The sequence below is a fragment of the Lepidochelys olivacea genome (assembly GCF_965140295.1).
Source record: "Lepidochelys olivacea isolate rLepOli2 genome assembly, chromosome: 8".
Classification (NCBI taxonomy): Eukaryota; Metazoa; Chordata; order Testudines; family Cheloniidae; genus Lepidochelys; species Lepidochelys olivacea.
Genome location: NC_140418.1, coordinates 75,210,889 through 75,225,452, shown reverse-complemented (window position 1 = coordinate 75,225,452; position 14,564 = coordinate 75,210,889). Strand labels below are relative to the sequence as shown.

Sequence of the window (14,564 nt, the reverse complement as noted above, 5' to 3'; positions counted from 1 at the left end):
TTTCTCACTATTAGGATTGTACTGTGTTATGAAATGAGGTAAGGATCTGCCGTGCAGTTATTAACTCATGGTAGGTTATCACAACAGTGCTGCATGCTGTTGTCTATTGTTTCTAGTTTCTTTAGTTGCATGCGAACAACCTAATCCTCTTGTTGTTAGATTAGTACAAGTTACTGTTATAGTGTTCATATACAAAAAGAGAAGCTGCATGGGTCTCAACTGCTGTTTGCTAACCTATTTGACTAGAAAAGAAATGATGCAGAGGCCACGTTCTCCATAAGATACCATAATTCAGAGGACCCCATGCAAATAGAGACTACAAATTACTTAGGGTGTGATTAAGCAATGTGACAAAGTTCCTCCTCTGTGCTTATTGGCGGATTTGCTTGCCTCAGAGATTCACAGTCACCCTCAGTTTGGCCACTTTTGCTAGTGGCGCAAACCTGCCGTTCACTCAGCTAACCTAATCACTGGCCAGCATGGGGAAAGGGAGGAGAACAATCCCCACAGTCTCTGCTGACCCACTTAGTGGGTCGGGGAATAGGCCAGGGACCTTCCCCTCTGGTGGGACCCACAGTCCAGGTCATCTTCTCTTGTCTCAAATAGGGAGTTGAGGGGAATGGGGGGAACCCAGGCCCACCCTCTCCTCTTGATTCCAGCCCAGGGCCCTGTGGATTGCAACTGTCTACAGTGTCACTTGTAACAGCTGTGTGACAGCTACAACTCCCTGGGCTACTTCCCCATGGCCTCCTCCCAACACCTTCTTTACCCTCACCACAGGATCTTCCTCCTGAAGCCTGATCACGCTCATACTCCTCAGTCCTCCAGCAGCATGCCTTCTCACTCCTTGTACCTCCCTCCCCTAACTGATGGGAGGTCCTTTTTAATCCAGGTGTCCTGATTAGTCTGCCTGCCATAATTGATTTTATTATATTAATTGGCTCCAGGTGTCTTAATTAGCTTGCCTGTCTTGATTTCTCTAGTGCAGCCCCTCCTCTGGTCACTCAGGGAACAGAAAACTGTTCATCCAATGGCCAGTATATTTGCGTTCTACCAGACTCCTGTACCTCACTGGTCTGGGTCTGTCACATATCCCTTCCCCCTGCTCAACACCAAGGGGTTGGGCAGCTTGGGACTCCAGACAGTGCACACGTGACAAGCCATCGGCTGTGACGGCTCCCTGTCACACGGAACTGGAAAGGTTGGAGGGATAAGAACCACCTGGTCACCCTTGTGTTCTTCTCCTTGTTCCGCTGCATCCATTGAAGTGGGGCATGGTCGGTCACGAGGACAAATCTGCACCCGAGCAGGTAGTAGCGCAGTGTTTCCATGGCCCATTTTACAGCGAGGCACTCCCTCTCCACCACTGCACATTTTTGCTCCCTCGGAAGGAGTTTCCTACTGAGGTAGAGAATTGGGTGTTCCTCCTCCCCGACCATCTGTGGTGGAACGGCCCCCAACCCTACTTCCGATGCATCCGTCTGCAGGACAAATTCCTTGGTGAAATCTGGGGCTACCAGTACGGGGTTACTGCAGAGGGCAGTCCGTAGGTCTGTGAACGCTTTATCTGCTGTGTCAGACCTTCTCACCAGATCAGGTCCACAGGCCTTCATTAGGTCTGTCAGGAGGCTTGCCCTTGTGGCAAAGTGGGGGATAAATTGTCAGTAATACCCCACCACACCTAGGAATGCCCGGACTTGTTTCTTGCGACTTGGTCGGGGCCAATTTTGGATGGCCTCTAACTAATTCAGTTGGAATTTTACCAGACCTTCTCCCACAATGTAGCCAAGATATTTGGCCTCCATAAACCCTACAGCACCTTGGCAGGGTTTGCTGTAACGCCAGCTTGCCTGAAGGTAACGAGGACTGCCTCCACTTTCTCTCGGTGGGTTTCCCAGTCTGGGGTATGAATGACCACATCGTCCAGGTAGACAGCAGCATAATTGTTATGGGGGCGTAATAGCTTGTCCATGAGACGCTGGAAGGTAGCTGGGGCCCCCCATGTAGTCCAAAAGGAAGGACAGTATATTGGAAAAGACTCTGATGTAGAGATCGCAGTCTTTCCCTTTGTCTTTGGCAAGGGGAATCTGCCAGTACCCCTTTGTCAAGTCTAGGGTAGTCAAGTACCAGGCATTGCCTAAATGGTCTACTAGCTCCTCTATATGAGGTATGAGATACGCGTCAAACTGTCGCCGGAAGTCGCCGGAAGTCATTAGTCATTTAGTCATTTAGTCGCCGGAAGTCATTGCAAAACCTTGTGGTGCCATCAGGTTTGGGCACCAGCACGATTGGGCTGGACCACTGACTGTGGGATTCTACGATGATCCCCAACTCCAGCATTTTTTTTTATTTCTGCTTTTATTTCTTCCCTTTTGGACGCTGGCACCTGGTAGGTTACTCTGACCCCAGGATTTGTGACGATGTGGTGATAGGTCTCGGTTGTTCGGCCCGGTTTTGTCAAGAACACATCTTGGTTCCGGAAGATCATCTCAGACACCTCATTCTTCTGGTCTGGTGTTAAATCAGGAGACACTCTCACCTGTTCAGAAGGTTTGTTTTCTTGGGGTAGGTCTTTTTGGACAGCTGTGCATCCCTCTTGTGAATACCAGGGTTTCAGAAGGTTGATGTGATATATTTGCTCTTGTTTCCGATGTCCTGGTTGTCGCATCTTGTAATTTACCTCCCCTATGGGTTCAACTATTTCGTAGGGTCCTTGCCACTGGGCCAAAAGTTTACTGTCTGTTGTGGGTACCAACACCATTACTCAGTCTCTGGGCTGGAATTGCCGAACTTTGGCTTGGCGATTGTACTGATCTCATTGGGCTTCTTGGGCCTTCTCCAGGTGTTCCCGCAATATGGCGGTGACCCGCGCTATCCGGTCCCTCATTTGTAACACATGCTCGGTTACATTCTTCCCCTCATTGGGCTCCTCCTCCCAAATTTCCTTGGCTATGTCCAAGATGCCCCGGGGGTGGTACCCATATAATAGCTCAAAGGGAGAAAACCCAGTTGAGGCCTGAGGTACCTCCCGGATGGCAAACATAAGGTATTGTAGTGGGTGTCCCAATCCTTCCCGTCTTGATTTACCACCTTCCTTATCATAGCCTTCAGGGTTCAGTTGAAACTTTCTACCAGCCCATTGGTCTGTGGATGATGGACCGAAGTCCTCAGAGTATGTATGTGGAGTAGGACACATAGGTCCTTCATTAGTTTTGACATAAGTGGGGTTCCTTGGTCAGTCAGTATCTCCTTTCGTAGCCCCACTCGGGCAAAGATCCCCACTAGCTCTTTGGCTATTGTTTTAGAAGCTGTGTTCCTCAGGAGGACGGCTTCTGGATACCGTGTAGCATAGTCCAGGACGACAAGTACATATTGGTGGCCCCAGGTAGTCTTTTCTACAGGTCCCACTAGGTCCATGGCTGTTCACTCAAACGGGACCTCTATGATGGGAAGGGGTACCAATGGTACCCTCAAGTGGGGACGGGGACTGTGCAGCTGACACTCTGGGCAGGAGGCACAGTATCTCCACACTTCTTTGTGCACCCCGGGCCAGAAGAACCTTTGTAGGATCCTCACCAGGGTCTTCTCTACCCCAAAATGCCCCCCAAAAAGATGACTATGCGCAAGGCTTAATATGGTCTTCTGGTGTTTGTGAGGTACTAGGAGCTGCTCTACCTTCTGTCCCTGTCCTGGTGCAACCCTGTACAGGAGATCCTTCTTTATGATGAAGTAGGGGCCGGGTCCCTGGGTTTTCCCTTCCATGGGAACCCCATCTATTTCTGTTACCTCCTTCCTAATGGTGTTGTACCTTGGATCTTTGGCTTGGTCCTGTCCGAAATTTACCCTCACGGGGCTGGTCTTCCCAAGTTCTAGGGGATGAGTCACTGTTGCTTCTGCCGGTTCAGAGGCATTAGGGTTGGGGTCTGTATCAGGTGCTTCTCCCTCCTGGGTGGCCTCCTTTTCAGGTGCCTGGGTCCGCCTACCTACGAGAGAGACCCTCTGGCTTTGGGTCAGTATTCGGGTTCCCAAGGCCTTAGCTGCCCTTTTTTGTCTGTCTTTCTGTCCCGCCTGGGAGTGGAGAAAATGTCTGGGGAAATTTCGGAGAAAATTGGGGGTTGACAGTTTACTGTGGATGCCTCCCCTTTCTCCAATCCCCCTGTTGGGAGTAAGTCATCAAATCCTGGGAAGTCCCACCCTATGAGCACGGGGTAAGGGAGTTTAGGCACTACACCTGCTGCTACCTCTGTAGCGTTCCCCTGGATTTCAATTTTTAACTTCAATTTTCAATTCACAATGTGAATTAGGGAGCATGGGTTTTCCCAGTTGCCTAGGCTATGTTGCATAGACTTCTCGGCACTGAGACACTGTGCAGCTATGTGTCCTCCCCCACTCCCTCCAGCAGGTGTAACATCTGTATGGGGCCCTAGGCATTCCCCGGTCTCTTGGTTTAGGCAGCCTAATGTCATGATCCTCTTCACCCTCAGTGCTCTGACTTTTAAATGGTCTCTGGTGGGCCTTCAGCCCCCCTCTTTTTTCCACCTGGGCCTTCTTGGGGGCTCAGTTGCCTGAGCTCTGAGGATTGGTGCCACTAGTTTAACCCAGGGCGCCTCTTCCTTAGCTGGTTGGGTCAGTTCCCTCGTCGTCCTACGCCTCTCTACCAAGGCGACAACCTCATCATAAGCGGAGGGTTCGTTCTGGCTTACCCAGGCATGAAGGTCTGGTGGTAGTCCTCGCATGTACCGGTCGATGACCAGAACCTTTAGTATCTCTTCTGGACTCAGAGACTCGGTTTGTAACCACTTTCGTGCAAGATGGAGGAGGTCATATAATTGGGACTGTGGGGTTTTGTTTTCCTGGTACCTCCACTTGTGATACCACTGCACCCGCACTGCGGTTGTTACCCCAGATCTGGCCAGGATCTCTGCTTTCAGACAGGGATAGTCTGCTGCAGCTTCTTCAGACATATCATAATATCCCTTCTAGGCCTCCCCACACAGGAATGGAGCGAGGATGCCAGACAACTGTTCGAGGCCAAGACTCCCGTAGGGCTGTCCTCTCAAAGGCCAGGAGGTATGCTTCTACGTCATCCTCCCGCATCATTTTCTGCAGACAATTGCTGGCCCGTATGACCTGCGTCCCATCATGGCTGCGGTTCAGCTCTGTAAGGGTCTTCACCTGGTTTACCAGTTCCCGCAACATAGCATGGTCTTGAGTGCCTGGTCCATCAACAGGTGATTGGTCTCTTGGTCACACTGCCTCCTATTGGGTGGCTGCCTGGACATGGGTAGCCTCCTGCTGGGCAGCTGTGGCTTGTATCGGTGCCTGCACTACGTCCTCCATTGTGGTGAAGAAAAAAAAAACCCAACCCTCTTGTCAAGGTTCCTCCCCCACTCTGGACTCTAGGGTACAGATGTGGGGACCTGCATGAAAAACCTTCTAAGCTTATCTTTACCAGCTTAGGTCAAAACTTCCCCAAGGTACAAAATATTCCACCCGTTGTCCTTGGACTGGCCGCTACCACCACCAAACTAATACTGGTTACTGGGGAAGAGCTGTTTGGACACGTCTTTCCCCCCAAAATACTTCCCAAAACCTTGCATCCCACTTCCTGGACAAGGTTTGGTAAAAAGCCTCACCAATTTGCCTAGGTGACTACAGACCCAGACCCTTGGATCTTAAGAACAATGAACAATCCTCCCAACACTGGCACCCCCCCTTTCCTGGGAAATGTTGGATAAAAAGCCTCACCAATTTGCATAGGTGACCACAGACCCAAACCCTTGGATCTGAGAACAATGAAAAAGCATTCAGTTTTCTTACAAGAAGACTTTTAATAAAAATAGAAGTAAATAGAAATAAAGAAATCCCCCCTGTAAAATCAGGATGGTAGATACCTTACAGGGTAATTAGATTCAAAACATAGAGAACCCCTCTAGGCAACTAAGTTTAAAAAAAAGATACACAGACAGAAATAGTTATTCTATTCAGCACAGTTCTTTTCTCAGCCATTTAAAGAAATCATAATCTAACATGTACCTAGCTAGATTACTTACTAAAAGTTCTAAGACTCCATTCCTGGTCTATCCCCGGCAAAGACAGAATATAGACAGACACACAGACCTTTTGTTTCTCTCCCTCCTCCCAGCTTTTGAAAGTATCTTGTCTCCTCATTGGTCATTTTGGTCAGGTGCCAGCGAGGTTACCTTTAGCTTCTTAACCCTTTACAGGTGAGAGGAGCTTTCCCCTGGCCAGGAGGGAATTCAAAGGGGTTTACCCTTCCCTTTATATTTATGACACCTCTCCTTTCTTTCTTTTTTTTTTTTTTAAACACCCTCTTTCTGCCACGCTGTGCACCTGATCCCACTGCTAACACCAGTGTGACAAAGTTCCTCCTCTGCCTTGGTGGGTCCTGCGCTTATTGACGGATTTGCTTGCCTCAGAGATTCACGGCCGCCCTCAGTTTGGCCACTTTTGCTAGTGGCGCAAACCTGCCGTTCACTCAGCTAACCTCATCACTGGCCAGCATGGGGAAAGGGAGGAGAACAATCCCCGCAGTCTCTGCTGACCCACCTGGTAGGTCAGCGAATAGGCCAGGGACCTTCCCCTCTGGTGGGACCCACAGTCCAGGTCACCTCTTCTTGTCTCAAATAGGGAGTTGAGCGGAATGGGGGGAACCCAGGCCCACCCTCTACTCCAGGTTCCAGCCCAGGGCCCTGTGGATTGCAACTGTCTACAGTATCTCCTGTAATAGCTGCGTGACAGCTACAACTCCCTGAGCTACTTCCCCATGGCCTCCTCCCAACACCTTTTTTACCCTCACTGCAGGAGCTTCCTCCTGAAGCCTGATCACGCTTCTACTCCTCAGTCTTCCAGCAGCACACCCCCTCCCCTAACTGATGGGAGGTCCTTTTTAAACTAGGTGATTAGTCTGCCTGCCATAATTGATTCTATTATGTTAATTGGCTCCATGTGTCTTAATTAGCTTGCCTGTTTTTAATTGGTTCTAGCAGGTTCTTAATTGCTCTAGTGCAGACCCTGCTCTGATCACTCAGGGAACAGAAAACTGTTCATCCAGTGGACAATATATTTGCCTTCTACCAGACTCCTATACCCCACTGGTCTGGGTCTGTCACAGCAATCTGTCTGCTTTGTCGTTTGCAGTAAATGCTGGTAATGATTATTTTTCTTTCTCTTTCTCACCTCCTTTTTTCTTTTTCACCTTGCTTTTGTACTCTCAATAGTTGTTTCAGAATAGCTAATGGTCACTTTTCTCAATACTGTAAGATTATAAAATTATTATGAACTTTGTGTGTACTTTATATTTAATCACTGTCAAAATGTTACAAAAACACAAGTGGAAGAGATCCTAAAATTAATTTGAATCTTCTGATATTATTGCTGAAAACCTCCCTCTTGCCTTCCAAAATATCAACCAAACAAAATTAACAAACCTACTGCTTTATGAATATGCAGTTTATAAATTTTGAAACAGGTAATCTACCTCACTCCTTTTTTATTGAATTATGGAAGTCAAACCACTCTGTAGACAGTGTTAATTGAACAATGGGGAAAAAATGAGAAATTAAATTGTCTAATATAAGAAGCAAAAAATCCGTTTAACACACATCTTCTCCGAAGAGCAAGTTTAACTGAGCTTTACCTTACAGAAGGGGAGAAATGTGAGTGGCTGTATGGAGCTCCAGCTTTGGGTTACTGAAAAGTGTCCAACAGAAAAACTTTAGTGTTTTTCTCAATGAAAACAAACTTTTAAAATAAACAGCTTCTAAAAATGAGTGTAAATACCTTAAATGACGAATGTGAACAGAATAACAAGTTTTGTAAAATGAGAACATTTCTATTAATTAGGAATTGCTTTTTTGCTTGTAGGTTGATCTACAAGGAAAACAGTCTGCTTCTCTTGCTAGAACTGTCTGTCTGATATCTCTACTTCATAAAAGAGAAACATTATATGGATATAAACATTTGCAAAGGAGGGAATATAATAGAAAGATCTGATGATAAAGCTTCTCGTTTACTCATTTGTATTTGAAATATTCCTGATATTTGTACTGAAAGTTGAGGACTGAGCATTGTACATGTGAAGTTAAGATTTTGTTTGCGAAAATTCAGTGAACCAATGCCATGGGATTGTCGTGAAGATGCTATAAGGGATCCATAGACTTGTAATAAAAATATCTGAGATGAACAGAAATCTTTCACTGGGAAAGTGCATTAGTGGTTGCTTAAGGGCCAGATCTTGCTCCCTCTGAAATGAATGGTATAACTCCCACTGATTTCATTGAGAACTGAACTCTGACCAAAGTAAGGAATAGAAGCAGCTGATGCCTCATTGTGTCTGGTGAGAAGGAATTTGAAGAACACTTGTCTTAAGGAGTCAGACTATCCTCTGAGCTGCAAAAGCTGGCCAGTGGCTCCTTTTAGTGTTGCAGGGTCTTAGGGACACAGCAAATCATAAGATTGGTTTTGGTTGGGGTATAACTACTTTCTGGAACAGTGGGAGTCCTAAGTTCTGTTTTTGCTATCCACAGTCCCTAGTGAAAACCATAGTGCACAAGACTGTAAAACTTGTAAATAAAGGAAATAGGATCTATATTGTGTCTGTGTCTACTTATTTTGTCTCCCAAGGAAATAATCTACTTCTGGGATCTAAATCTTTGTGGGCACTTAGATGTTGTGACAGTATCTTTTACAGTGTGTCAGTATTTCACTGTCATGGACAAAGTGGTAGAAAGCGTCCACTTCACAGCAGAAGTATCCTTTACAGATAAGTTATAGATTTGTGTTCCGATAGCTTCTTGCTGTTCATATACTTTACAAAGAAATGAAATACGCTTACTCTGACTTATCAGTTTACTTAAATACATCATTTATCCTGAAACTGAATTTAAAATAGAATTAATTGTCTTTTGAAAGTACTATTCTGCCTAAATTAAGCCTCAGACACATTTTTTACGACTTCAAGTTTGGTTTTGTACACACATTAGAAAGCCTTCTGCAGCTTCCTGCTTGGCCTTTTGAGGTTTCAAACATTGAGCCTATTGAACAAAGGGCAGTGAAACCGCGGTGAAGAACTCTAGGGCCACGAATGTCTGAGGATTCTTATTTGTCATTGATTGATTCTTTCACAAAAAGAGTGGATTTGAATTGGTGCTGTTGGCTTCCTGACCCCCATACCATTATCTTGCAATGGCATAGTTATAACTTCATGCAAGAGAAGACAGCAGTTGTTTAGATCTCAGAGGCGCCAATTAAAACATTCGCATCAACTATTCTAAGTTAGCTATTGCAGCAATAGGGAAAAACAATTGTCTCAGAGAAAAAATCATATTCTGATTGCAAGTACATCGTCTGTGGAGGGAACTGAATAAGAGATAAATGTATACTTGCTGCTCTCCAAAAACTAAGTTATTCAGTTTTTCAGAAACGTGAGCGATACAGCTCAGTTCAGTACCCAACAATCCAGGCTTGCGCATTTATCAAGAAATATTATTATTCTTGTTAGTAAGGGTCATAATCTCAAAATTAATGCAATCAAAAAATCACTGTTTTAATTATATTCTACCTGTTTCCTAATCGTAAGAAAACCAGACAAACGGAGGCATATGTGTGACCTATAAAACATAACTAGTTCTCTTAAAAGACACAGTGCAACCCTTGAACTGAATAACTTAAAACAAAAAACAACCCAAAACCTCTGCCCATGCAGGGACAGGAACTGACTCCTTTCTCACTTACACTAAGGTATTTTTATTAATTTCCATGGAATCACTCCTGATGCTTACTAGTGTAAGAATCAAATGGGGCCCTTTGTGTTGTAAGATATAATATATCTGTGGCATGTTCTACATTATACAGCTAGGTCATCCATAAGCTGCCTTGCATTGACCTAGCCTATGGAAGCATCTTCACTTAAATTTGGCTCCCGCCGACCTAAGTGCCTCCCTAGGCCAATTTAGTAACACTACCTTCCCCAAGTGGCGTAGAGTCATGGTTGATGTAATTAGGTTGACGCAGTGTCAGTGTAAACACTGTGTTGCTTACGGCGACTGTTACTGGCTTTCAGAAGCCATCCCACAGTGCCCCACGCTGACAATACAGTTATATAAGTGCTTCTAGTGAGGATGTGCATTGCCAACACACACAGCCAAGTGGGCACATGCACACAAATGATTTAATAAGTGCAGTGGCAACATAATTTTGTAGTGTAGACATGGCCTACTTTTTAAAAGTGCAATACCAATTAGTTTATCACTATTATTCTGTCTCTTATGGCCTACAGCAAGGGGTGGGACAAAGTCATTGCCGTTTCATTGTACTTGTGCTTGAGATCTTGTCAGCCCTTCAAGTGATTATCAAGATTTTAGTTCTCAACATAGTCTAGCTCAGGGAAGAAGAACTTCAGATCCTCCTTAATTTAGATGACTGATTATATGATTTCTAACAAACATATACAAGTTTCATCTGATTCCAACCCACAGTTTAAAATGTCTGGAGGTCATTTTCACATCAGATTTAGAGTGTTTGTGCCACCAGGGAGAATGCACATTCTTTAACATACTATCAATTAATGCATCAACAATGTATAGAGCCAAACAAGGGCTTCTGAGATGGGTTGGATTTTATTTTATTTTTATTTTTAGAACCTTCCCAAAGGATTTAGCCTTAGTGACCTGGCTATTGGAAGGAAATGCTTCTTCAGGATGAGTTTAAATGAATTAAAAAAAACAAACTGGCTTTACAGAAACCCTGATGATATGTCATCTTTGTTTACATTGGTGCTTCAAAATTCATTCTTTTCCCTAATATTTGAGGTATTACGCCTACTTTTCCCTCAAAGTACCTCTGATTAGTCATCTATGTTAACTACCTGTGTATCTCCAATTCAAGTAACTTGTGCTACACGAACCTTCCAGGAAAACATTTTGACCACAATTAGCATTATGCAGTCCACACTCTTAGACAAGCACCCTCAAAGAACAGAAAGCAAAGTACTGCTTAATGGTCTTAAGAGCTGACAAATTGAGAGAACTGGTTGATTATTAATAATGTATGGAACTCTGAGGATTGGTCAAGCTCAAAGTTCTGTCTCTAGTAATACTTAAACATGAAGTAAATCAACAAAAGTATGGCCTACTAAACTGTAGTGTTTCAAAACAAGCTATTACACAGTTGCTGTGTTTGGCTGAATTGGGACAGTAAAGATTTCCACTCAGAGCATGGAAATTCACTATCAGGAACCCAGTTTTTTTTCTTTGTTGCACAGAAGAAATATTGGAATTCTTTGACAGCTGTGTTAAGAAGATGAATCAACGGTGTCACTGGTAAAGGATGTGCAGCATCAAGGCCTTGACTATCCCTTTACCTACTGACTAGACTAAAGAACAATACATCTCTCATCTGAACAGAAAAGGTTTTGTTAATTTGACAGTTTGTACAAAGCAGTTCAGATAACATACTACATACCTGATTCTCCTTTTTTTAGATATGCATCTTTTGAATAGAGGATTTTACAAAGGTATCTTTGCTATAGTGGGACTTGGAAAGATCCTGGAGTGCATGAGAAAAATGATTAGTGGTATGGTGTCGTCTTACACAGGGCAAGAGATTGGAAACAGTAGGATTTCCCCCCCTGAAAAGAACAGCTAAAGGGACTGAGATATAGTGAAAACTGATTAGTCCCTGCAAGTAATCTAAGAACCAAGAGGACCCTCCATGATATTAGAGGGCAATAAATTTCGATCCTATACAAAGAAATACTCTTATGAGGTACCTAGCCAATCTGTTGAATTCCTGGCTGCTGTGACTGGATTTTAAAAATTGGCTAAATTGATGAAAGTTTTGTAACTCTGTATGGGAATAAAATGTGAGTAATTAGATTGCATTCTTCAGAATGTGCGGTGCTTATCTTCAGGGCCCATGAATGAATTATTTTATCCCCAGACACATTGCCCAAATGATCAGATGTATTAGGAGTATGTGTTTGCAATTGCTGTAGGCAGGATGCTAAAATAATAGCCTCGTATGGTTTAGCAATGACTCTGTTTCAATTAATTTCTCCTCTGTTGCACAGTGTATTTGTACTTCCCTTGGATGTCACTGGTGAGTAAATGAATAATGTTTCAGTGTAAATCTAAGAAAAGTATAACTGTCAACACATAATAATAAGGGAAGAGTTGCAGTTTTGGTGATTTCCTTTGTACTATAAGACTAATTGAGGCCCCCTACCTTTCAATTTCAAAATTGGTGAGTCTGACTAGGGGGCAATATTCTTTGTTCAAATAACCTTGAAATTTGATTAAATCTGTTTAGGATACAGGAGAGAAGAATTTTCAAACTGTGCTGATTAATGTTTCTTATTGTTTGCCAAATCCTAGCTACAAAATGTTTTTTTTTTTAACATAACTTTATATGAGGCTTATTTGGAAAGCTGTTTGATTCTGTGACTACATCTATCCTACTTCAGATGTAGAAAATAAATTTATTAGAATGACATCATGGAATCCAACAAAATTCCAAAAGATCATTGGGATTCTGCTCTTTGGAGCTCCTAAACTGTACTGAAGCAGAGCCCTTGATCCACAGCTGTAGATATTAGCACCTGGATAGCACAGTGTACTGGGGAAATATATGGAGGTTAAAGACCCTAACTTCTTGTAGAGGTGCAAAGCGCCCAACTGTAATTGTGTGAAGTTGGAAGAAAGCTCAATGTATTCCACTGGAAGTTGCCAGCTCCCCATAGTCAACCCTGTAGCCCTGGCATTCTTTGAAGTATGTAGAGTTCTTAGGCTGTTTCCACTCTTCTTTCCATCCCTCAGCCCATCCCAACCCAAAGATGGAAAGCCCTGTAAATATCAGGAGCTTCAGAGTTTAGGAACTCTGCAAGCACCTTGAGGTATGAAGATTTTAAAAATCCATGGGGGGTAGGGGCTTGAAGTCATACTGACCTTTAAAAGGTCTCCACTGTAACCTTGATTCGTCCAGACACATGCTCCCTTAATGCTGCTCCCAGTACCAGTTTGACTCCTCCATCCTCTTTCCTCCTCTGCAGTTTCTCATTTTTTCTTGACTAACATGTACCCTAATCATAATTTATGGAGTTGTCAGAAGGGGAAGCTACTCCACTCAGCCATAGGACATAGGTCTATAAACATAGGCCTTTTCCTAAGAAGGATTGTTTTCAATCTCCTCAGCTTGCCAAGGGCCAGGCTATACACAGTCTGCAGAAAAATGTACTTAATTCCTGATTAGACAAATATATTTATTTGCCTAATATTCACAAAAATCCCACTTGCCACAGAGTGAGTGATGTTTAAACACAAAGTAAACATATCTATAAATATGAATCTCCTGAGCTCAGATATGTAACTATAGCTTTTAAATGAAACTAGCAAAGCTTACTGTATCTAACTTAATGTTGAAGATATGTGTATGACACCCAACTGTACTAGTGAAGTATCTCAGCTACGCACTTTGGACTTTGTAAATCCATAAAGTCCTTCATCTGAAAGTAATACATCTTACAAAGTAGGTATGAAGGGAAAATGGAAGGCTGATATTGCAAGAGGGAGGTTTTTGTGTGATATTAACTGAGTATTTACATACACTTGGTTTTCTTTGAAGTTAAATTTAAACTAAATTTCTGACTTTCTAATCATTTGTGTTTTAGTAACTACAGTGTTCCTTAGAATCTTTTTACCTCTCAGTTTTATAAATGTAATGATGAGACTAACATAAGGGAGTGCATTTTATTGTTGGTTCTGCTAAGCTGCACAGATAAATCAGCCATTCTTAATATTGGCTGTTAAGAGAGGCCAGTTTGTACCGTAGGGATCTGTTATTGCTAGTGGATGATAGGGATAGACAGAAGATATGGAGTGGTCTTAAATTTTCTTTTTAAGATTTTTCTCCCTGCAGCAAAGAAAGTAAGTTACCAAGGAATGTTAGAAAACGAAATGCAGTGCTACAGCCTTGCATTCTGGGAGTAAATTACACGATATGCAGATGCGTTCTTTTGAAGGCTGCACTAGTGCAGGGCTATAGAAATATTTCAACACTTATTTTCACAGATTTTGCACATTTTCAAGTACTCTCTTAATTGCTAAGATTTTTTTATATTCAGTATACAATTCAAAAGTAATTGTTTTCTTAATATTTTCTCTATATAAGCCTTGTTAATTATAATATATAAATGTGTTTTCGAGCTGTTATTTTGGAGCATTTGAAAAATTTACATGAGTAAACTTCAGTGTCTTCTTCTAGGGTTGTATATTCGTCTGATAAAAACATTAGGGAAATCGAGGAAGAGACTCTGAGGAAAAGAGTACTGGAGCCCAGACAAACACAGGAAAATGAAAGCCTTACATCTGGTAGTCTTCAGAACACTCAAATATCAGGTGGAAAATGCATTGGAAGTGATAAAAGAACTTCTGTTAATCAGCATTTTCTGGACGGAGCCATAGAAAGAGAAGTTGTTTGTTCACCTAATACTGAAGATGAAATTCTAGAAGCCAATGATGCTGAAGGCAACGTAACTAATCCAGGTG

The 14,564-nt window shown here is 43.1% G+C and overlaps 1 protein-coding gene and 1 long non-coding RNA gene across 2 annotated transcripts in view; both read left to right on the top strand.

The window, feature by feature from the left end:
- BTBD8 (BTB domain containing 8) overlaps positions 1-14,564 on the top strand; it is a 67,618-nt gene that overhangs the window by 16,875 nt on the left and 36,179 nt on the right. The window contains exon 3 of the mRNA XM_084636577.1: positions 14,281-14,561. Coding sequence (XP_084492703.1) covers positions 14,281-14,561 — 281 coding nt within the window. The remainder of the gene's footprint in view (positions 1-14,280; positions 14,562-14,564) is intronic.
- Positions 2,400-8,613, top strand: LOC311524926. Its single transcript, XR_014712650.1, has 2 exons — positions 2,400-2,550; positions 7,888-8,613. It is a non-coding gene; the product is annotated as an uncharacterized lncRNA (long non-coding RNA).